This window comes from Choloepus didactylus, chromosome 18 (genome assembly GCF_015220235.1).
Source record: "Choloepus didactylus isolate mChoDid1 chromosome 18, mChoDid1.pri, whole genome shotgun sequence".
Lineage (NCBI taxonomy): Eukaryota > Metazoa > Chordata > Mammalia > Pilosa > Megalonychidae > Choloepus > Choloepus didactylus.
The window spans coordinates 21,435,365-21,458,835 of record NC_051324.1 but is presented as its reverse complement, the minus strand read 5'-3'; the positions used below and the strand labels follow the sequence as shown (position 1 = coordinate 21,458,835).

The following is a 23,471-nucleotide window of genomic DNA, read 5'->3' as shown; positions in this document are numbered from 1 at the left end:
TCGCCCTGACCTAAAGAGTCATTCTCTCATCAGTGTACCTCTTGGGCTGCATTTCTGTCCACCAGTCCCTCCTGCCTGGCTGGGGAGCACGTGGGCAGGGACCACGCACGAGACATCCTTACCCCCTGCCCACAACAGAGGCCAGACTGAGCGGCCCTTCAGTAAGGAGCCAGTGAAAGGGCGAGTCCATGCTACAGCTACTGATCCCTCCTACTCACTCCCCCTACTCTGGGGACAAGGCAAAACTGCAATACAGGCCCCTGACTGCCTTCTAGAGACCCTCTCCCTTTCCTATTATTCACAAGAAGACCAATGTTGGCAAACACATATTGCTTTATTTAGTGTTTCTCTGGATTGCAGAAGTGTCAGCAGTGGGCTGAGACCCCCAGGAGGGCACAAAGGTTGCTGGGCAGCCCCCAGGCCCTCTGGGGGGAAGCAGCAGAAAGACGTGATGCCCCTGCAGCTCCTCCCAAGGTCAGCCCCTTCCCCAGGCTCCCAGGCCAGGGAGGGAGTCAGAGGCCAGTAAAGGCCCTACACCCTTGACTCGGGCAGAGGTGTGTGGACAGGGTATTTGTCATCCTAAGGCGTGGACTCAGGCAGAAGTGCTCCTCCCACCTGGCAGCACCCCAGGGCAATTGCTGGTCAAGGAGCCAGATGCACACTTAAGGCATCACCCATGTTTTACGGGGCTCCCTGTCCCTGGGAGAGGCAGTGAGATGTGCTGAGGGCAGGGCTGCAGTCCCAGCTTTGCCACAACCTGCTGTGCGACCTTGGGCACATCCTTCCCCTCTTTGGGCCTCTGTCTCCGGCTCTATAACACCAGGGGTAGACTAGATGACTGCTCAGAGTCTTCCAAATTCTGTGGTCTAAGACTCCTTTCCCCACTCTAGGACCCCCTTGGGCTGGGATGAAGATATTGAAAGGGCATCTTAAGGCAGGAAGAAGAGGGCAGGCGAGGGTGGTCTCAACCCCCAGGGGGAGGTCAGAGTGGGCTGCAAAGATGCAGGTGGGCAAGCAGGCAGACACAAAGATGGACAAACAAGGTGCCAAGGGAACAAGGAGGAGGGTGGTCTGGGCAGAGAAAAGGGCCCCAGAGCCCAGACCACTTGACCTCCCAGCTGCATTCCCTGCTCTGACCAAGTCAGGGAAAACACATCCGGTGTGTCTTGGGGTGTTGGGGTGGGGAAAAATGGCTTTCTTAAAAAATAGTTTTCTATAAAGCATCAAAAAATCTCAGAGAAAACCTCAGCAAAAGTTTCCTTCTCTCAAATATTTGGCATCAGTGGTGGGGCTGGCATGGCTCACTCTGGCCCCGGCTTTCCTATTGCTGTTGTCCGGCCTGGCCCGCTCCTGGGATAACTCCCTGGCCCCCACTTCTCCCTCAAGACAGGGGTGAGCAGAGGGCAGGAGTTTGCAGGTGGGCTTTGAGGTGTCCCTGGGTCCCTGTCTGGAAGCTCAAGTCTTTGGTAACTGGAAAGGGGAGGAGGGGATAAGCAAAGCATTGAGGGGGTGGTAGAGGGTCCAGTGGGCACCTTCATCACCGAGAATTCAGCCGTGGGGCCACCTGTAGGGGCAGAAGGAAAAGCCCAAGCAGTGAGCAGGGAGCAGATGGAAGGTGCTCTGGATACCTGTATTCACGGGTTAGATACATGCAGCAGAGGACTGAGGGTGGTTGCCTGGTGGCCTCCGTCCTGGAACTCTGATCCTTGGCCAGGGTGGGCCTCTCCTCCCACTCAGCACCCTCCACCACCCTGGGTCTTCCCCACCTACCCACACTGCCATCTTCGTGACCCTCAGCACCCTGGGGCTCAAATGCCCCCTCTCTCTGGCCCTCATGGGTGGGCAATGGAATGAAGGGGGTGGATTGAAACCCACAGCAAGGTGCCCAGGCTCTGCTTGGCCCCGGGAGGCCCCAGCCTAGCTCTAGGGCCATAGGTGGGGAAGCAGGTGTGGCCTGCCAGGCCCAACTCACCACAGCCAGGTGCCCGTTCTTGGCCTTGGTGATGAGAAGCTCCGAGCCAGGGGTAAAGTCAATAATGCCATCCCTGCCGGGCCCCCCTGCAAACGTGATGCTGGGGGAAAGAGAGTACATGAGGGCTTTGCCATGGAGACGAAGCAGTAGGGCCTGCCCTGTCCCCAGACGCACACACGACCCCCACCCCGCCTCACCTGCCCTGGTTGATGTTGACGTTGTTGACACGGTCGGCGCTGAGGGCCGTCTTGGTCAGTGTCTCAATTACATGGTCACTCTGCAGCACCACATCTCCCTGGGGGCATCCACAAGGCTGGAAGGGTCAGGCCCTGCCCCGAGCTAGTGGACCCCACCCCGGCCCTGCCTCCCAGTCCCCAAACCTGTACCTTCTGCTTATTGTCCTCACGCTGCACATGGAGCACAAAAAGGCTGTCACTCAGGCTGCTGACAGAGATCCCTGAGGGGGGAGGGCAGGGGTCAGGGGTCAAAGGTCAGAGCTGGGGCCCTCCCTACCCAGCCCTGGACTCTGGCTCACCGGTCAGGTTGGCGTAATCGATCCTCTGCTTCACTTTGGCATCTTCCACAATGACCACAGCACTGGGCGTCAGCAGCAGCTGCCGGGAACGAGGCTTGTAGCCCTTGCGGTCGTATTTCACGACAGGCACTGCATACTGGGGGAAGAGGGCAGGGTGAGGGGCAGGGCAGGGGCCCAGGGCGCACCTCCCAGGGGGAGGGATAACTTCCTTATCCTCTGCCCACACTCCCACCCCCACCCTGTCCAGCCTTTGGGCAGCGGAGCAGTGCCGGCCGGAGGGCTGCAGGCAGGGCTCACCTGGATGGGCTCAGAGCCCAGGACCTGCAGCACTTTGGGGCTGATCTCATCTGCACCTGCACCCAGATGGGAGAACGAGAGGTTAGAGGAGAAGAGAGGGGACTGGGAGAATTACAGAGGGTTTGAGCACTAGAAAGTCAGGGGCTCACCAAGCCGTGTGCTGATGAAGAGTCTAGGGACACTCTGGGGGTAATTATCCTTCTTGCCCTTGAAGATCTCACTCGCCACGGCCTTTTGCTGCAGCTGAGATAAGTAGGGGTGGGGAGCAGAAGGGGTGGGGAACATCAAGGCCCAGCCTCAGGAACAAGACAGCCTCTCTCTCTCTCTCCTGGTCCCAGCCCCAGAAGGCTGAGCCCTGCCACCAACACCCCCATCAGCCCCTCAGTCCCAACCAACCACAGCAGAGAGCTCTCTGTTGGGTTCCAGACCTAAATTTGGGGATGAGTCCCTATTGTATCAGGCCTTGGAGCCCCAAGATTCAATTCTGGCCTGGGATCTTGAAGCTGGCTGATCGCTAATACTCAAAACTACATATCCTCTGAGCTGGGTGGGCCCTTTAGCATCATCTAATACGGGTTGGCAAATACTAGGCACATCAGCAGTCACTGTCTATCTAACGTGCTACAGAAAACATAGATCCTACACCAGATAAACATCTCTTCCCTTGGTCTCACACAAAAGTTGTAGTTTTAAAACCCAGTCAGTATCATCCTTTACCCTTGGGCCTGATTTCCCTTAGTCCTAACCATATCTGCTTCATTCATATCTCTCATTGAAGTCTGTACTCTTTTTCAGCTCTTTCAACAGTTGCTGTATGGGGTAATACTGACATTCATAGCTGCCAAGCACTAGCTCCAAGTCTAGGGTGTCACACAGATACCCAAAGTTCCAGAGACTGACCAGGTTATACACAAGGATCTCAGCATCTCAGGATTTAGAGATAACCATTACAACTCAGGAATAGATGTGACTGCTGTAAGAGCTTATAATCTAGACACCATTACAATAGCCTTCCCCTAAGAAGCTGTGCCCTAAGATTCAGTTCTCAGAGTTTACACATTGTAATTAGTCCATATTGGTGAGGCATTATAATGTTTGTTTTTCATTTCTGGTGTACTTCACTCAGAATGCTGTCTACAGGATCCATTCACCTTGTGTGTCTCACAGCTTCATTCCTCACAGTTGCTCAATATTCCATTGTATGCATACATCAGAGTTCACCATTCTGTTCAACACTTGATGAATGCTTAAGCCATCTCCACCCATTGCAAATCATGACTACTGCCTCCACAAACACCAGTGCACAAAGTCCATTCGTGTCCCTGTTCTCCAATCTTCCAAGTATATACCCCATAACGGGGTTGCTGGACCTTGAAACCCCCACATACCTAGCTTCTTGTGGGACCACCGTACTGTCCTCCAGATAGGCTACGCCATTCTACTCCCCCACCAACAGTGAATACATACATCTCTCTCTCCAAGTTCTCTCCTGCACTTGTATCCCGCTGTTTATTTTTTCCCCTTCAATTTTATAGGGATACAATCAATTGTTTACAGTATCATCATATAGTTGTGCATTTGTCACCACAATTAGCACTTACACATGTTCATTACTCAAAAAAAAAAGTATTGGGACAAAAGAATAATAAAAAGTATAAAAGGAAAAGTAAAAATAAAATAAAATACAACAATAAAGTCAGTCAACAACACTACCAAGAATACCATACCCCTTCCTACACCCCCCCTTCCTAGACATTCAGCATTGGTATATTGCCCCTGTCACATTTAATGGGAGCTTACTACAATGTTACCGTTAACCACGGCAGACATTACCAACCGATCACAGCACTGACTCCCTCGGAGTGAACGTGCAGCTTCAGGGCAGCCTCTACTACCCAAGTGGAGTTGGCCCACAAGGTGAATCCTGCTTGCCATCCCGAAATCTACTCTAGCCTCCACTTCATGCATAAGGCCAAAAAGGGGCTGGGATCTATTTGAGGTTGCATGGTGCACTGGGGTTCGGGGCTCCCCCGGGCCAGCACTCCACGTGTAATGCCCAAGGCCTAAACCCATGCCCAGGGCACCTCCACCTCTTGCTCTCCAAACCTGCTGCTTCCACTCGGGGCTGATGCTCCGGCAGTACTTCCACACCATGTTCTTCCTGCACAGCTCCCGCAGGAGCTCCGAGGCCTGTGGGGGAGGAGTGAGATCAGGGCCCCTATCAGCTTGACTCCCTTCCCTCTGAGGACATCAGGAGTAATCCTACACCAGGCCTTAGCCTAAGCTACACCTCTCAGCCTTGACAACCGCTCTACTCCTGAGTCATTTCTCTCAAAAGGACTCATTCTTCACGGCCCAGCTCCAGCCTCCTCCTTCAGGGAGCCCTCCCTGACTGTTCCTGTGGCCACATGACTATCAGGGCCCTTCCACTGGTCCCTAACTCAGCAGGGAGGATCCACAGACCTCATGCAGGGCAGGCGGGGGCGTGGGCCAGGAGGTGTCCAGGACATTTCGGGGCAACTGCCGCCGCAGATTGAGCAAAAAAGAGGTGCGCACGTGGTCTAGGAAGAAGGCGTTCTCGGGGCAACGGGGTGCGTGGCGTAGGATGAAGCCACGTATGAGCCTGGGGGGAGGGTTCGATAGGGGCGGGGGTGAGAAGCCTGGCAACAGAACCCCCCCCACATACACATACACCCCGCTCTGCACCCCCTCATGGAGTCCCAGCTCTCACCGCCGGATCGTCTCTGCAGCCCACTTCCTCTTGGCTGCCTTCCTCCGGCCCAGTGTTCCACGCCACCATGACTGGATGCAGATGGCTGCAGAGACCACAACTGGCTGAGCTCTATCCCCTGGCCATGAGGGCCTGCTCTAGCCCTGAACTCCGCCCGGCCTGAAGACCCCTGGGCCCCCAAACCTGATCGCTTCACCCGGAGGAATTTCTGCCGCCAGTGAAAGCCTCTCCAGGTGGCCTGGATCTTCGTGGCTGTGATTAGGAAAGAAAGTTCATTGGCCAAAGATCAGGGGAACCAGTGGGGAGCCTGGCATGGTCAGAGCTGAAGGAGTGGCATGAATGAGAGAGAGGCTGAACTATCTAATGAGCAAGAGGATAACTAAGTTCAAGGAGAGTAAAGGAGAGAGCAAACACCTGTTGGAATATGCCTGGAGTTTGCATCTAGGGGTCAGGACGGATGGTGGGTGCTGGGGCTGGAGATCATATGGAGGAAGGAGAACTGAACCTGGGCCAGCTGGACTTTGTGGAGGAGGAGCCCAAATGCAGTGACCCCCTCCTCGGCTCCCCAGAACAGACCCCAGTGGGACAAGAAGAACGCGCCTCGCTCTCACCCAGGCTCTGCCGCCGGATCTCCAGGGCATCCTCCGTGGCAAACAGGGTCTTGGGGAAGCGGATAAAGATCTTGGTCCTGGGAGGACAGCTGTGATCAGCCCCTGGGTGCCACCCCCCCGCCCCTACCCCCTGGCGAGGGCATCACTCACCGGCCCATCTTGTACTCCTCTGGTTTGTAGCCGAGGTGTCTGACCAGCACAGCCACCCCCTCCTGGGGCCGCCCTGGCCACGTGGGCCATGTCTCTGGGCACAGTGATTTGTACCTGAGGATAGAGAGAAGCAGGAATGTCCCCTGGCCCCAGCCTGCGCCCTTCTCTGGAGGCCCAAACCAGCTTTCCCGGGCACCTTCTGGGGGCTTTACTAACTCACAGAAAGCCTGGGAGGCCATTGTCCCTGCCCTCATTTAAAGACGAGGAAACAGGAGTCAGCTTATTGTCTAGAAAGTGGCTGAGCTGGAATGTACACCCTATTTGAGTCGTCAGACCCCTAAGTCTGAATAACCACAAAACTCTATCCTCTCCGGGCTCCACGAAAACTGTCCTCCTGACAGGCTTGTTACCTTCTGCCTCTGGTGACAGGCATGTGAGTGCCTGTCCTATGCACACTCAACCGGGTGCTCTGGGAGGGCAGGGCAGAAGCAGGCCTGGGACATCTCTACCAAGCTTCACCTTAGGCAGGTAGTGTGGAAGTCCCACAGCCCCTCTGAGCCTCAGGGCCCTCATTCTATTGAGAATCCGGTCCTCACCCCACCCCCTGCAGCTACGAGCCAGGCCCTGCCCACCTCTGCAGGAAAGCCTCGTATTTGCGGCGATAGGCAAAACCGGCTCTGCGCACACGCAGGTTCTCCATCAGCCCCAGGTACTTCACCTGGTGCCGAATCAGCACCTCGTCAAAGCGGCCTGCGGGGGAGGGGGAGGGGGTGGTCAGCCGTAGTCCTGTGCTGACTGACTGACAGGACGGCTTGACACCCTGGCAGGGGAGATTCCCCGCTCCTGGCCCCACCCCCGTGTGGTGGGAGGGGCCCACCGGGCTGTTTGGAGTCGTTGGGTTTGATGCAGCGGACGTAGGCAGGTTCTTTGGACTTCAGGATCTCCACCAGCTGCAGGAGGCTCATCTTGAACTGGGTGGCCACCTGGGGAGCCGAGGGCGAACGGAAGGTTGGCTGGGCTGCACTGACCCCCGCAGTGGCCCCTCCCGGGGCCAAGCAGCACCAATTCCCACAACTGCCCCACCCCTGTGCTGCCCTTCCTCACCTCCTCGCACCAACTATCCCTCAGAATAAAGGGACCAGACGCCACTTCATATCCCTCTGCCTGGGCCTGAGACCTCAGCTTAGGAACCTCATCCCACTGCCTAAAATTCCTGCTCCCCACAACCTCGATCCTACACGTCCCTGTAGCAAGCACCCTTTCATTCCCAAACAGCCTGCCCTACATCTATGCATTCAACCAGAGGCTGGGTGTATGCAGGGGGCTACAAGCAGTGCAAGGAAGGAGGTGGGGAGGAATGAAAGATGGGGCTACAGAGACAGGCAGAGGCAGTAGCATGGCAGGACTTGAGAATTACATTAGAGACTAGATTTCATCCTGAGGGAAACAGGGAGCCACTGAAGAACTTGGAGTGAGGGCATGACAAGAACAGATAGCACTTTGGAATATCAGGACAGCACATATGTGGAGAATGAGTGGATGCGGCCAGACGGGAAGCCAGGAAACCAGGGTGTAGCTGGTTGGCTCAGATGAGAGATTACAAAGGACTGAGCTGGAGCAGTGATATGGGCTGAGGGGAAAGAGTTGAGAAGTATTCAAGTGACAGAAACCGGCAAGGTCCAGTGGTGGCTGGGATGAGGAAGACGGGGGAGAGGGAAGAGTCACGGATGCCACCCAGGTTTCTGACCCTGAGTTAGGGATTCAGAAAGAGGAGGCCCAGTGGAGTATGGGGTGCCTGGGGGCCCTTTGAGGGGGTAACTGGATGCGGGAATCTGTGGCTTGCTGGAGAGGTGGGGCAGGAATGAGTATACAGGTGGCGTCAGTGGGGAGATGCTAACAGAGGCCAGGAGGTGCTGGGGAGGGGGTGGGGTGGAGAGTAGCAGGGCCCAGGGTCCCCGGGAGCCAGACCCTGGAGAGCAGGCTGCCTCCATGATCTACCCCCCAAACAGCTCTCAGCCTGTGGCACCCTGGCTTCCCCCTCATGACTAAGGTCTCTCTTACCAGATCTGTCCAGGCCCTGGTCCTGCCGAGCCCACCAGCCGCACCTCTGCCCTCAGCTCACTGGAGCTCCCCCAGGGCACCTGGCCCTGTGGCACACACTTGCCTTTCCCAGCCCTCTCCTGCCTTCCTCCTGGCCTTTCCTGGACTGTCTGTATATCTGTGTTGGTCATCCTTAGGTCCAGCTGGCAAGCACCTACCCACCTCCAAGTTATCTCCAATGCTTCCTCCTCTAAGAGGCCTTGCCTGACCCTCCGCCCTTTCCACTCCATCAGGCACAGTTTACTGCTAACATTTCTGTGAGGACACCTGTTCATTTTATATCCTAGGTACCTGGCGACACCTGCTACATGCGTCTGCTGAGTGGCAGATGCATGCAAGCATCTCACAGAGACAGATGCCCACCAGAAACACAACTATACACACAAACACGCACAGACAGGAGTGCAAATGAGAGCCCACACAGACAGGTTCACATGCATGGGTGCTCACAGAGAGACAGATGTACACACAGGCACCCACAGAGATAGGTGTACATGCACAGGTGCCACACAGGTGTACACACACATGTGTCCACAGAGACAGGTATCCATGCCCAGGTGCCATACATAGATAGGTGTGCATGCAAGGGTGCCCACAGAGAGACAGGTGCACACACACGAGCCCACAGAGACGGCTGTACACAAAGGCGCACAGATGCACTTGCGGGCAGCCTCCTACAAACAAGCTCACACACACTGCCAAACTCCCAGGCTCATGCAGGCAGGTATTCACGCCCACACGCACACACACGCACGCCTCCTCTGGTCCCACAGCCTCCGCACCGTCTCTGGCCTCTTCTTGTCGCTGAGCTCACTCTGGTTGAAGCACTGGCTCATAATGGGATTCTCCGAGCTGCACATTGTCTATGAGAGCAGAGCAGGGCGTCACAGGGGGGAGCCCAGAGGCAGGCAGGACTGATTCCCAGGGCAGAAGTGCAAACAGGGCCCTGGGCTCCCCCACCCCAAGCCACAAGTCCTACCCTGAGTCCTCACCTCCTTGAGGTTGCGGAAAAGAAGATCATTGTTCTTATCCAGAAACCCTGGGAGAGAAGAACAGATGTGAGGTGAGGGGGTCCCCCGGCAACCCTCCCCACCCATGGAGACCCAGCCCCAGGGTCCTCACCAGCCACGTTGTAGGTCACCTCCCCAGCATAGTGCAGAAGGCGGAAATCGCCACGGCCCAGAGATTTCCTCGTTCGCTGGTCGGCCAGCTTGTGCCTGGGGTGGCAGGGGGAGAGAGCTACAGATCGCTGGCCTGAGTCGGGCCCCTGCAGCCTCCCAACGCCAGGCCTGGGACCTAGGCCTCAGACAGGCAGGTACCCTGGGTGGGAGCCACTTGGGCTCTCTCCCACTGTTACATGACTTCGCTCAGAAGGGTGAGAGCTGCCCACTACCGCTTAAGACTCGAGTCTGCCCCCAGGAGATTACTTAACACTTAGGCATGTCTATTACCCTTTAGTCCATTTTCTACTTTTAAGAACTATTTCAAGTGGCTAATAGGAGATACAAGCAGAGATGTAAGGCACAAAGATATTTGTGGCAGTCTTGTTATCCCAGGAGAGACCCGGAATGGGGGAGCATCTGTGGGCCAGCGGACCATGCAGCCATTGAAGGAAGTGTTTTGAGGAAATGTTTATGTTTGATGATACAGGAAAACACTCAGGATACAACATTATCCTGAGGCTTATACACAATGAGTTCTCAACTATGAAAAAAAAATGTATAGAAAAAGGCAGGAAGGAAATGCCTCAAATTGTTAACAGTGATGACCTTGGGGTGACAGGATTACAAATGACATTTGCACACATTCCAACTTTTCCCTAATGAGCAATATTATTTTTATAATCAGAAACAAGTTTTTAATTTATTATTAAGCAAAAGAACCAAAACAAACACAAAAAAACCACACACACAACAAAAAATTTTCCCAGCTCTGCAACATACTAGATGCGTGATAATCGTGGACAAGTGATATCACCTCTTTGAGCCTCAGGAAAATGGAGAAAATGGAGGAAATCCCAAGAATACCTCCTTAAAGGGTTGCTGTAGGTTAGAGGACATGATATGCACAAAATCCACAGAGCAGACAGGGTACCGAGGAGCTAGTTTCTGTTTCTACCTCTCCCCACCTTGGGGAATTCCTTAAATAAAAATCAATTTCCAAATAAAGAAGTTTAAAAAAAAAAAAAAACCTTAGCAAGCTTCCTTCTCAAAAAAAGAATAAGGAAGAAGCCGTGCTACTGCTTGCTTCTTTCTTTGTGGATGTCGAGTTGTAGCTTTGTGCAACTGTCCCTGACTTGGCACCTCCCTCGCTATCTCCTTGTGGCTGGTGTTCTGTGATTCTTTAGCCATTTCTGACTCGCTCTGGGGTCTCCTGACTTCTGGCCAGGGCTGTGGGGTGATGTGTGTGTGGGCCTGGGGGGGGAGGTACCCAGCCTTCCCCAGGCGCTGTCCCGATGTGAGCCCCCGCCCCAAGCAGCCCCGCTGTCCTGCTCACGTCAGAAAGTGCGGATGGTGCTTGACTGTGTCCTCCAGCTTCTCCAGGAAGGTCAGATCCGTGGCCTCCCCAGGACGCAGACACTCCTCATCCTGGGGGGTGTGGGACAGGGTGAGGGAGGTACCGGGGAGGGGGCTGGAGAGCACAGGAGATTCAGGAGCACAGTGTGGGGAGGCAGACACAGGGAGCTTCCCAGAGTTTAGGCCAACGTCTCAGTACCCTCCACAGACAGCCCTGCCCTGTCCCTGCCCCAGCCCAAACTCCAGCCCCCTGTGGAAAGGCCTGGAGAGCAAAGGGAAGGGGTGACATCCCCCGACCCAGCCCCCAGCATAAGGCCCTGGAGGAGTAGAGGACTCACCAAAATGGAGATGATGCCCTTGAACTTCTCCTCCACCAGGTCACAGATGATCTTGTTGTTGAAGTACTGGACAGGCTCCCACTGAGGGGAAAGAGGATGGAATGCACCGTCATGGGGTCCCAGCAACCTGTCCCCTGGAGACCCCGATGCCTGGGCCTCCGATGGTCCAGGGGCACCCCCAGCCTGCACTCACCGCGATGCCTTCTGCCTCATATTCCTCCTGTTCTGACTTAAGGGTGAGCTCGATGAAGAGCTGCTGCAGCTTTTCATTGCAGTAATTGATGCAGAATTGCTCAAAGCTGTGGGGGAAACAGAAGCTGCCACAGCAGCTCAAGAGGGACACAGGGCCAGAAGCAGGGAAAGAGAGGACGAGGCCCCTGAGCAGCTAAGGTAAGAAACACAGAGCAGGACCTGGGGCGGCTGAGGGTGGGGGTGGGGAGAGTCAGGCAGAAATGACGGAAGCAGGGGACAGAGGAGAGGGACCAAGACAAGACCATGGGGAGGAGGAGGGGGGTTGCCCAGGAGGAAAGACAGGCGGCAGACAGGCTTGTGCCCACCTGTTGTGCTGAAACACCTCGAAGCCATAAATGTCCAGGAGCCCAAGGACCGTGGTGCTCCGCCAGCTGGGGCTGTCCACATCCTAGAGCCAGGCAGTCAACCGAGAGCATGGGTCCCAATGTTGCAAGCCCCTGCCCCGGGCCTCCCTGCACCACCCTCCCTCCTGGCCTGGCAAACAGCACGGGCTGAACCCTCACCTTGGAGGCCAGCGACCTGTTGATCTTCCCGACCAGCCAGGTAAAAGTGCGACTGTAGACAGCCTTGGCAAGGGCGTCTCGCGCGTATGCGGCCTGCTCCAGGTTCAGCGGGCTCAGGAGCTGCAAGTGTAGGGCAAGACAGGCAGGTGAAAGCCCCAGGCCCCTTCCCCATCAGGCTCAGGCTGAAGACCAAGAAAGTATGACCACCCTGGCCTCCCTGTTCCTGGCAAGCTTAGGGGTTGGGGAGATGGAGGGCAGTCAGGGGTGGACACAGCGGCCACCCCCAAGAAAAGCGGTATTGGGACAAGAAGCCTCATTCCTGGAGGCAGGAGTCTGGGCTCCCCCTGTCATCCTCTTCCTGTGTGACCCTGGCCAGATCACCGTGTCCCTCTGAGCCAATAGAGATGTTGGCTGCCTATGTTGCTCCAACACTGCCGAGAGGACTGGCTGGGCAGAGCACAGGGAGGGGAAATGCGCTGGAGCACCTGCTCCCTGCCCCCTTCCAGAGCAAAGGCTTGTTCTCACCTCTTCTCCCTTGGCAATGATCTTCCTGTGGGTCAGGGCCTCCCGCAGCATTGAGCCTCCCACGCCGAGGAGCTGCCAGGGTGGGTGGGCATGGTGAGGATGTGCCCCTCGCCCCAGCAGCCCTCCACTCACCCTCTGCCTGCCCCACTCACCCGGGTCAGATACTTGAGCTGGTTCTCGGTGGTGACCTGGGCGTTGCTCTCCTCATCAGCAGCAAAGTGGATGTTGCCCAAATGCAGGACACTGGCCACGATGCTCAGCAGGTCCTGGGGGAAGGGGCAGGCGGTTACCGGGGGGTAGAGAGCCACATGACGGGGCCCAGTGCACAGGCAGGTGGCACAGGGAAGAGGAGGGAGAGCACCCGAGAGGAGTGGCAATGGGTTCTAAACATAGGAGGTGATTTTGGGGGGGGGCATGACAGGAGGAAAGGAAGGTCCTTGGCAGAGGCCTCACCTCCGCTTCGTCCTCAGTGAAGTCAATGACCGTCAGAGCCTTCCTGACAACCTTCCAGTCACTCTTGTCATTGATGGAGGAGACTTTGGCACACTGGCCCTGGGGGAGGCAAACAGCTGTGTTAGTGGCCCTGGAGCCATGCTGCTGGGTGGCACCTGTCCTGCCTACCAGCCGCTCACCTTCACCAGATATAGGTAGCTCTGGGGGTTGCGTTCCAAGCCCAGCCTGCGCAGCGTCTCCTCCTCACCCCCCTCCAGCAGTTGGTAGAAGATGTGGAAGTTCCTCTCGCCGTGATTCTGGTGCACTACTCGGGACTTCTCCAGGAGGTAGCTGAGGATGTGGCCACCCACAGGGGACCCCTGTGGGCAAGGTACAGGGGGTGGTCAGGGGCACTGGGGACTAGAACCCATCTCCTCCTTTCTCCCCTGCACTCCTGGGCTATGGAATCGGCCACTTGGGCTCTAATTCCAGCTTTGACAGTTGCTGTGTAGGCTCACGCAAGTTGCCCCCTCTGGCCTCAATTTCTTCATCTAAGAAATGGGGACATTCAACCCCAATGCAAAGGATTGTCATGGAGATACAGCCTGCTTGGCAGCTCCACTTGAATGCCTGAGAGGCATTTCAAACCCAACAGGCCTAAAATTGAGCTCCTGGTCTCCTCCCTCCTCAAACTAGCCCCTCCCTGCTTGGACAACAGTAATCCCATCCTAGTTGTTCAGGCCAAGAAATCTGCAGTCATCTTGGAAACTTCTTTTTCTCTCAAACCCTGCATCCAATCAGACAGCAAATCCTGCTAACTTAACCCTGAAAACACATCCAGAATACAGTTGCTGCTCACCATGTCCCTGCCACACTGATTCGAGCCATCATCATCTTACACTTAGAGTATCCATCAGCCTCCTATCCAGTTTCCCTGCTTCCGAGCCAGGCCCCTACGGTCTATCTCAACACAGCAACTAGAATGGTCCTTTTCAAAGGAAAGCCAGCTTATGACAACTTCTATTCAAAACACTCCAAAGGCTGCCCCTTCTACTCAGGGTGAAAAATCAAAAGTTCTTACAAAGAGCATAAGGGCCTGCACCTCTGGCCTCTCAGACCCAACTCGGACCTTCTCCCCTATTCCTTAGCCCCTTGGGCTCTTCTCTCCAGCTACTCTGGCCTCCTCGCCGTCTCCTGAACACACTGAGCACCTCCCACCCCAGGGCCTTTGAACTGTCTATTCCCTGTGCCTGGAATCTCTCCCCCCAGGTATCTGCAGAGCTTGCTGGCTTACCCTACCACCTTATTTAAACTTGTAATCGCCCCACCCCTCAGACATTCCCCATCCCCTTAGCTCATTTTATCTTTCTCCATGACACTTGTCACCTAATTTATTATTTTCCTGTTTACTGTCTACCTTCCCCAGAGACAGGGATTTTTGTCTATCAGCTTCACTGCTGCACCGCCAGCATCTGGAACAGTGCCTGGTACAAAGTAGGCGCTCAATAAATATTTGCTGGTGCCAAGGACCTGGCCAGTGGGTGGCTAAATGGATAGGAACCCTTTCCTCTCTCCCCTGACACACCCACAGGTACCTTGAAGTCAAACTGCACATCCATGTACTTCCCAAACCGGCTGGAGTTATCGTTCCGGAGGGTCCTGGCGTTTCCGAAGGCCTAGGAGTGGGCAAGGGTATGAGGGACACCTGGCACTCCTCCCCTCCTCCCCACCCTCCCGAGAGGCTGCCATCCCTCACCTCCAGCACGGGGTTGCTCTGCAGCAGCCGGTCACGCACGGCGCCGCCCCGCTCGGGGGCCGGGCAGGTTTCGGCATAGAACTGCAGCAGCCGCTTGGTGGCCTCTGTCTTGCCTGCCCCGCTCTCTCCCGAGATCATCACAGCCTGGTCTCGGCGTTCGGTGCGCAGTGCCCGGTACACAGTGTCGGCCACTGCAAACCTGGGGGCAGAGGCTTATCAGGGCGGGCAGGGGTGGGGCCCAAGTTGTTGCAGATGGTGGGAGGGCCTCTCAGGTAGGAATGGGGAGGGGCTGTTCCCATATCTGGTTGGAGATCACTTGTGGGCCACTTGCATGGCCCCTGGAGGATGGGGGTGGAGGTCACTCATGGGTGTGGATCAAGAGGTGGGGAGTCCTTCACAGTTGAGGTCACTCATAGGTAGGAGTGGGGGTTCCTCAATGACAGGAGGGGTCAAAGGGTCCTTAAAGTTGGGGGTAAGTCATGGGTGTGAGTTGGGGTGGGGGCTGGGGAGGTCCCTCCTGGGTGGAGCTGAGAGTCATCTCAGGTGGGGGTTGGGGTCATCCTAGGGTAAGGGAGTGTGAGATTTCTCACTGGTGTAGATAGTGATTCATGACAAGTGGGAGCTCACAAATCATTTTAGAGGGAGGGTTGGGTGGGGGTCACCCCAGGGTGGTGGTTGGGGGTCACTCACAGGTGGGGTGGCACTTCATAGAAGCTGACACCACGATACCGCTCCATGTGCTGCCGGCTGTAGATCTGAAGGTCCCGGTACGGGTTGACGGAGACCAGGACGGGGCCAATGTAGGTCTGAGGGGTTGGGGGAGGAGGGTCACAGGTTTCTCCCAGAGGCCCCTGTGTCTCCCTTCCCCCTCAGCCCTGCATCTGTGCCCCGCCCCCCCAGCATTGCCACCCGTCCCTCTTCTTGGGTCTCACGTAAATGAGATTCTCGCGGAAGCGCCGACGCAGGTTCTCAATGAAGGCTGCCTCACTGGTGAAGTTCTCCAGCAGCACAAAATCCTGCACCCCCACCCGGTCGCGGGCGGTCAGCGCACTCTCCATGGTCACCCGCACACCGTCACTGCCCAGGGCCTACAGCAGGTGGGTCACAGGAGAGGGTCAAGGCCAGCTGGGGAAGCCAAGACCATTTCTCCCCTTCCACCACAGCCTGTGGGATGGAGAAGGAAACCGGGGGGCCTGGACACAGGACACAGAACATGCTGGATACCCAGGGCCTGGGTCACAGGAAGCCAAAGGACACAAAGGACCCTGAGGACACAGGGCACAAAGAACAGAGGCCGGATGGGCACATGGCACCTGGACACAGGACACCTGGAGCACACAGGACCCAGAGGACGTGGGGGCAAGGCCACTGAACACAGTAAGGTGCCACTTTTGGGTGGGAGAAGGGGGGTCATGAGAAGGAACTCCTCAGAATGATGGAAAGAATGCTCTGGGACCTTGGGCAAGTCCCCCCCTCTCTCAAGGAGGAGGAGGGAATTAGAACAGGTGATTTCAGGTCCCTTAGCTCTGGGCCATGTGTGACAGGTGCTTTGGAGGACAAATGGCTCAGAGTGAATTCTGCCAGTAGGGTGGGGCCACCTCTCCAGCCGCCCCCCCCCCCCACCAAAATCTCCAGGGACCAAAGAGGCCACCCCCAGGCTACTGGAGAGGGCCTTCCCCTGAGGGCCTCCTGCCCCAGCTGAACTCAACACCCCCTCCCAGAAGGGGGTGGCTGGTCCTCCCTCCCATTGCTGGAGCTATTCCTTCCCTTCCCAAGACACTATTCACCACTGAGAGTCCTGAGAACTCTCAAGGCAGTGGGGGTTTCACCTCGGAAAGCCCAGAAGGAGTGGGGGGGGGGGCAGGCTCAGCAAGGCCCACAGGCCACACCCTGAGAACTCAGATTCCCCTTCAAAGAGGGGCTGGGGGCTCTGGTAAACTGAGGACACGACCAAGAGCGTCAAGGCGCAGAGAAGAGCAAAGTGGTGGTGGTGGTGGGGCGTGTAGATGATCTCAGAGAGGCCACCAAGGTCTTTTAGCACCACAGACGGGCCAGGGCCAGGGCGCCCTTCGGAGCCGGGACCCGCGCCTCCCAGGCCTGCCCGTCCGCACCCCTCCACCAGTCCCGCCCCAAAGCTGCTGCCAAATCTGGCCGCAGCCGCCGCCCCCTGCCCCGTCTGCCCCTCGCTGTCCCAGACAGCCGCTGGTCCGGCCCCGGGTCCGAGCGCCCCGTGGCACTACCCTCCTCGGCCTCCTCCCCCTGCAACTTTCCGGGGCGTTTTTCCACCCGAAATTCCTGGGCCGCGCCCGCTTCCTGGCGGGGCCCAAGCGACGCCGCGATGCAGGGAGGAACGCCTGGGACCCCCGCCCCGCCCGCCCGCCCGGCCGCCCCGCTCACCGACGCCCGGTAGCGCATCCTGCCCCGCCGGCCTGGCGCCCCGCTCAGCTGCCCGCGCTCTCAGGCCCGGGCTCCGTGGCCGCCGCGGCGGCGGCGTCAGCGAGGGAGGGGCCGGCCCGCCCCCCGCACCGCCCCCTGGCAGCCCCCGCGCGCGGGACGCCCCCGACCTCGCCGGCCTACCCCGGGGCTGGGACTCCAAGGTCCCACTCGGAGGGTGGGTGGGGTGGGGTCGGAGCTGAGGAGACCTCGGCCCCGGGGCGGGCGGGCGAGGGGCGGGGCTCCTGCCGGGCAGGGGCTCCGCCTGAGTCAGGTTTTCCAGGAGGGACGTCGTTGGTTCCAGGGTGGGAGGGTGGGGCCCGGAACCCCGGCGGCCGCCGCGTCTACGCGGACCCGGAACTCACTTCCGGGCCTGTGTCTACACTATGCAGCCGGGGCAGGCGCGGACGAGGGCTGAGGCCCGTGGGTCTCGAAGAAGCAGGATTTCCCTTCCCCCCTCAAGGCGAGTTCGAGTCCGGGGAAAAGTTAAAAATAGAACGAAATGTCCAAATACGGCCTGCGCGCTTGGGCGGGCGGAGCCTCGGGCAGGACACTGTCCCCACCAGACACACTCTGGGGGGCGGGTCCCACGTCTTTAAACCCCGAGAAAAATCTCCTAAGGTCCTCGCGTCAGCAAGAAACGCGCGCACCAAGGGGCAGGGAGGCGACAGGTCGCTCTTGCCTAGCGCGCTTTGCCGCTCGCACAGAGATCTGTTTCCCCATCTGAGAAATTCGCGTCCAACCTCAGCATTGGGGCCGATACCCTCTCTCCTATCTTGGACACCCCACCTCGGCCTGTGTGCCCCTCGGGGCCCCTCATCTCTCTCCTTCCTCTGGAAGGGGGCTCCCTCTCTACCCACCCCAGGCCCACCCGTCCCCAGTCCCCCTTTGGCTGCCAATGCTTGCAAACGGCTTAGTTAACTTTTTTTGGCTAACAGTATGACTGCGAGCAAGTCACTTAACTTCTCCGGGCCTGTTTTCCAACCTTAAAATGAGGCTATGGGTTGTAGAGGAATCTAAGATAAAGCGCTCAAGGCCCCTCCCAGACCAGACCCCCAATAAACACCACCCCCTCCGTCTCTCCGCCAGACATTCTTCCCACACATGCTTGGGGCGGACCTACTAAGTGCCAGGCTCGGTGCCAGACCGGTTTCACTTCTTATCTAGAGGAGAAAGCCCCTCAGGCGTGTCAGCCAGTCACAAAGAACCCTGAAGTGCTTTACTGTCCTGGGAAGCACTGCTCTGCCACCTGACAGATAAGAACTTGAGATGCAAAGCTGCGGACACTGACTTGTCCTAGGGAGAAAGTGGCAGAGGTGGGACCCAACGCCCCACCGTGCCCCACCTCGTACCCCGGCTCCCTGGGGAGGGGGTGAGGCCGCAGCAGGTGCGGGCTGCAGCCTCGTGGGGATGGCTCATTACCTCGAAAAACAACACCCGGGCTGGGGGAATGGGTGCTGCCTCGTGCAGCTGGGAAATGGGTGGGAGCTACGGTAAGCGCCGCCGGCAGAGACGGGCTGGGGGCGGGCTGGTCCGCCCTCCGCGGTGCCCCGAGGTTTAAAATCCAAAAGGGCAGGGAGGGGATCTAGTCTCCAGCACCCCCGGAGGTAGAGTCCCTTAAAAGACGGGGGAGGTGGGGCACCAAGAGACCCCCCCCCCCCCCAATCAGAAGCTTGGCTCCCTTTCCTCTCCCCGCGGCGGGGTCTTCCCGGCTCCATCTCCCCCCGGTAAGGGGCGGAGAGGAGGGGCCTGGGGAGCGAGGCGGAGCCTCGCGGCCACAGTGCCCGCCCCGCTCACCGCCGCGTCAAGCAGCTGGAATGAGGGGAATCCGCGCGCGGAGGGGTCCGGCCGGCCACCCCCACCCCAGGGCCCGCGCCGCGCCGCCACATTCCCGAGATGCCCGCGGGCGCCCCCGCAGCCACCGCCCAGCAACGGAAGGAGGGGGCGTCTCCACCAGGGGCGGGCCTGGAGGTCCGCCCTTCCCCCCGCCCCGCCCCAACCCTTGGTCACCCCCTCCGGCCAGACGGAAGCGCCCGCCCGGCGGATGGGGGGAAGACGGGCGAGGGTGCTCGGCAAACTGTAGCGAAGGCTGCAGCGCCGGGCGCTTCCTGCGTTCTGAGCGCTTTCTTAAGGTATTCCTTTCAATGCCCCCAGCCAGGTCTCTGTTATTACCCGCATTCTAAGACGGGGAACCTGAAGCCGGGTAGGTGAGGTGACGAGTCCAAGGTCTCAGGGCCAGCAAAAGTAGTAGGATCGGAACCCTGGAACCCAAACACTTGCTACTCCTGCAGGGCTGCTCTGAGGGGGAAAGGTTGGCCTGGAGCAGCCGCTTCCTCTGACTTCCCAGTTTTTCTGCACGGCTTTACAGGGTTATCCCGCAGGCTTTGACCTTCCTCGGTGATCCTGTGACTGCAGTACCCAGCAAAGGTCCCTGTTGGTGGCGTGTAGCTCTGTTGATATGCCGGCCTTGGGAGTAGCAGCTGGGGAGTGGACTTCTGGGGACCCCCAAGGGGCAAGGCCCTGCGTCCAGAGGCTGGCTGCAGGCTGGGGCACGGCCATGACCCCTGAGTGACCCAGGGCCTATTTCCCAAGGCTGCCTCTGGCTTCCTCCCAGCTGGGGAGATGTTTCCCAGAACTGCAGGGAGAGGAGGGCCCAGTCGACATGGGCCATCCCGTGCCCTTTACCTAGAAAGGGCCAGGTCCCCCTAAGCTTGCCCTCTGGGGGAGTGGACCAGGGCAGGAGCTGGGCAGCCTCAAAACTTCCCCCAGGGCCATGAAGTGTGGTTGGGGTGTTCTGAGGAACTCTAGGCCGGCGCTATAAACTAATCCCCAGGGAGGCAAGGAAAGCCAACCACCGCCTTGGTCAACCCCAGGGGCAGAGAGCAGGTGTTCAACCTTTAATTATCAACAAATCTTAGGTCTGGGCCCAGGCTGCCCCACCAGACACTGTTCTGGGCTCAAGAAAACTGCTGTGAAAGGGGAGAAGAAGGTGGGGACTTGGGGGACTCTGCCCTGATTGCTCACAGGACCCCAACTGAGGGCTGTCCATCCAGCTCCAGAACCATGGGTCTGCCCGATACCTCTGTCCATGGGCCCAGCAAGACAAAACAGAGCACCTTCCCCCCTAACCTGTCCTCTGTTCGATGTGCTTTTTGTCAGAGGTACCCCCAGCTAATCATCCCGGCCTGGCACAAAAGACCTGCCCTCCTCCCTCCACTCCTCACACGGGCTAAAGCCTCATCTCTGCTCCTCCACACTGATTCTCTTCTGAACCCTGGAGGCAGTCTCCTAGCTGGCCTTCCTGCCTCCATCTGGCCTTCAGTTCCTCCAGTTCATTTTCCCATAGTAGCAAGTGATGGCTTAAAATGCAAATCCTATCAATTAACGTTTAATGCTAATACACGGGAAGAGTTTGTAGGGCACCCTCCATGGTAAGGACTTCACACCATCTGCCTCTTGTCACGCCCTGCCTAGGCTGCAGTGGCCCCCCCCACTGTCGGGTTTATCCAGATTGCTCCTATGTCCCTGTGTGATATAGAATGGGTGACCCTCTCCAGTCACCCTCCCTCCACATGCAAACAGCCAGGAGGAGCTTTTTGTCACCCTTCAGACGTGGCTCTCTAAGCTTCTCCAAGCTTCTGTGCTTCTGCACCTGCAGCTTCCTCCCCCTCCCCCTCCCCACCTGATTGACTCTTAGTCATCCATGGGGACTCAGCTCAGGGTATCACCTCCAAAACCCCTTCCAACTCCCCCCAAACCACTGCTCCCTCCTTATGGCATCACACTCTAATCGCCTGTTTCCTTGTCAGTATCTCCCAGGAGACTGCTCTCACCCGGGGCACACGCCCAGCCAGGCATACAGTGGGGCCTCAATAACCGCCTCGTGGACGCCTGGATGAATGAATGAATCACAGAGCCGGGGAGAGCGAGCAGGAGGCCGAGTGTGCCGGGAGTTGAGTAAGGCTGTGGGCCAGCCATTCTCTCTCCCATTCACCTCCGAGCCCGCCACCCTCCACGCTCACGCGCGCCGAGGCGTGCAGGGGGAACTGGCGCGGCTGGGCCCGGGGGGCGGAGAACGGGAAGGGGCGGGACCCGGGCGGCTTCTCCGGAACCCAAAGGCAGAGCAGGGCTGCCAGAGGGGCCCGAAGGGCGCGCTGGGTGCCTGGGTCCCACACCCCAAACCTCTTTTCCCCGCCCCCACGTTACCGACAAGTAAACTAAGTCCCCACCAGGCTGCGTCCCGGTACCACCCATTTCTGGTACCAACCGATCCTCAGCCTCCAGCGATCCCCCAGCCGGCGACCCCCGCCTCCCGCACGGTAGCGCCAGGCGGGCTTGGTGCCCGGCTGCCCGCCCTTTCCCCCATCCCGCCTGCCAGCAGAGGCCTCCTGGGGCCATGCGGCCCCTGCGCCTTTCGTCCGAGCCCCGCGTACCCACCGGCTAGGCTCTTCGGGCGCGCGGGTGGGGGCCGGGCTGGGTGGCGTGGTTGGTTCGGGAGTCCGCGGCCCTGGCACGCTCTCCCCGCCCAGGGCCCGCCGGGGGCCGGGCTGCCGCCTGTCGTCATCCCGGGCAGGGCCCAGACCCGGACGCGCGCGCGCGCTCATTCTCCGGCCCCGCCCCGGCCGGCCCTGGCCCCGGCGCGCGTCGGCGGAGACTTGGTGCCGCACACCCCGCAACCAGCGCCCAGAAGAGTCACGCTTACACACTCACTCACACGCACCGTCCTCTGGTCGGCGACCCGGCCCACTCGCTGCAGCCCTGGGTGGGTGGGTGTACCCGAGGCAGTTCTCCCTCCTCATCCCAGGACCCCTTTGTGTCCCCAGAGCAGACCAGACCCTCCCCTGCGCGCGGGCTAGGGAGGGCAATTCTTCCCCATTTCTAACCACTTACCTCCCTTCACACACCCCCACCCCCACCCACACCACTGCTCTGAGCCGGGAAGGTCCCAGTTCCGCGGCTCCAGAAAAGAAAGGGAAGCATTAACTGAGCCTGTACTAAGTGCCTGGAGCTGTGCATGCATTAGTCCTTTAACTTCAGAGCAGACCAGTTACTTGGGTGGTGTCATGCCCATTTCGTAGCCTAGCCCACTGAGTGCGGTTCAGGGAGTTGGAGAAGAGATTCCAATCCAGATCTCCGCTTTGAAAAACCCTGCTCCTAAAATACTGAAATCCTTCCACTTTACCCCTTTCGTCCAGCCAGTTCATGCCCCTCCAAGGAGCAGAGCCTCTCCCCACTCACCTTTCTGAAAGGATTTGTTTGAGAGGGAGCTGCAGGGCCCTAGGAAGACACTCCCACCCTTCCTCCCAGCCCAGAGCACCCAGCTTACAAGCTTGCAGGTCCTGTGGGGATGAACCACACGGATGATCTCCCCGGTGGGTATCAGCTCCACGTGCAGCGCCATTCCGCCCTGCAGACGGCCAGCTTGCTGAGCCCTGGGTCTCTGAGTGAAAGGCTGCCTGCCCTGCGTGCTGGGTCTGGCCGCTCCCAGAGGCAGGAATCTACGGTCTCACTCTGGGATGGCCACTTGGTTTGGCTTCAGCTCCAGCCCCAGGGGATGTAGCTGGTCCAGCGCCTCAGGACACAGCTGGAGCAGCTCAGGTCTGATTGGGAGGCCCTTGGTCCTGCAGGAAGGGGAGGGGCTGAGGATGAAGGAAATGCCTGTTGTCCCAGGTAACCAGAGGAGCTGATACAGCCACCCTGGGGGACCCTGGGCTCCAGGTCAAAGGGTAGGGAGGTCTTTCTTCCTGCAGACCCATGGCTGGGGCCTCTCCCACTGCCCACTTTCTGCCATCAGTGATCACTCCCCAAATCAGGAGGCACATCCTTTCTTAAGCCAGGGAACTCCTGTGTCTCCTGCATGTCCCCCCAACTTGCCTGCCTCCCACGGCAACAGGTTTGCCCCTTGAGTTTGAAAGGCCAGGGTGCTGAGGGCTGGCCACGTGGGGCAAGAGGGACTTGGCTGGGAGACAGAGGATGCTGTGAGGAGGTCTGTCTTCCCCTCCTCTTTGCCTTCCCTCTGAGGTCCCAAATGCTTGGAAGGTTGATTCCTGGGTTCCCTGGGAGTGGGCAACCTCTAGCCCTTTTTGCTCCTTCCTTGTCGATTGTACCCCCAGCTGGTCCCCACCCCTAATGTTCCTGTTTTTCTCTTTATTGTTGCTAAATCACAGCTGACACTTTCCTGGCCTGGGACTGAACCCTCAGGTCTCCATCCATTCCTTATAGGAAGTGAGAAGAGGGAAGTGGATGGCTGACCTTTCCAGAGCGAGAGGCTGGCATGGGAGGGGCTGGCATCCAGTGGGCCTGTGCCAGCCTTGGCAGCC

At 58.3% G+C, this 23,471-nt stretch overlaps 1 protein-coding gene across 4 annotated transcripts; it reads right to left on the bottom strand.

Annotated features, from left to right (window-relative positions):
• Window positions 1-313: 313 nt before the first annotated feature.
• MYO1C (myosin IC) lies at window positions 314-22,654 on the bottom strand. 4 transcript variants are annotated; one of them, XM_037809200.1, is made up of 32 exons: window positions 22,478-22,654; window positions 15,651-15,806; window positions 15,409-15,524; window positions 14,719-14,917; window positions 14,558-14,638; window positions 13,163-13,342; window positions 12,984-13,082; window positions 12,683-12,796; window positions 12,531-12,602; window positions 12,006-12,125; window positions 11,808-11,890; window positions 11,444-11,549; window positions 11,251-11,331; window positions 10,893-10,984; window positions 9,519-9,613; window positions 9,389-9,435; window positions 9,179-9,259; window positions 7,174-7,279; window positions 6,929-7,046; window positions 6,297-6,410; window positions 6,147-6,223; window positions 5,719-5,787; window positions 5,536-5,620; window positions 5,268-5,427; window positions 4,911-4,994; window positions 2,954-3,047; window positions 2,805-2,860; window positions 2,508-2,643; window positions 2,359-2,429; window positions 2,170-2,267; window positions 1,973-2,072; window positions 314-1,564 (listed from the first exon to the last, which is right to left on the bottom strand). In XM_037809200.1, exons 1-32 carry the CDS (start codon window positions 22,550-22,552, stop codon window positions 1,538-1,540), a joined length of 3,192 nt encoding a protein of 1,063 aa, XP_037665128.1. In that variant the 5' UTR covers window positions 22,553-22,654; the 3' UTR covers window positions 314-1,537. The 4 variants fall into 4 exon arrangements, with proteins under 4 accessions (XP_037665128.1, XP_037665130.1, XP_037665131.1 ...); XM_037809202.1 differs by lacking the exon at window positions 22,478-22,654 and adding an exon at window positions 21,589-21,900; XM_037809203.1 differs by lacking the exon at window positions 22,478-22,654 and adding an exon at window positions 17,296-17,422.
• Between the last annotated feature and the right edge of the window lie 817 nt (window positions 22,655-23,471).

Bases quoted from the DNA above. Each gene is read 5' to 3' on its own strand.
- MYO1C (XM_037809200.1), bottom strand. From the start codon at position 22,552: ATGGCGCTGCACGTGGAGCTGATACCCACCGGGGAGATCATCCGTGTG. The intron at 11,891-12,005 runs GTGAGGGTTCAG...GCCTGGCTCTAG, and splicing joins ACAGGTCGCTGGCCTCCAAG to GATGTGGACAGCCCCAGCTG. The intron at 10,985-11,250 runs GTGAGTCCTCTA...CACACCCCCCAG, and splicing joins AGGGCATCATCTCCATTTTG to GATGAGGAGTGTCTGCGTCC.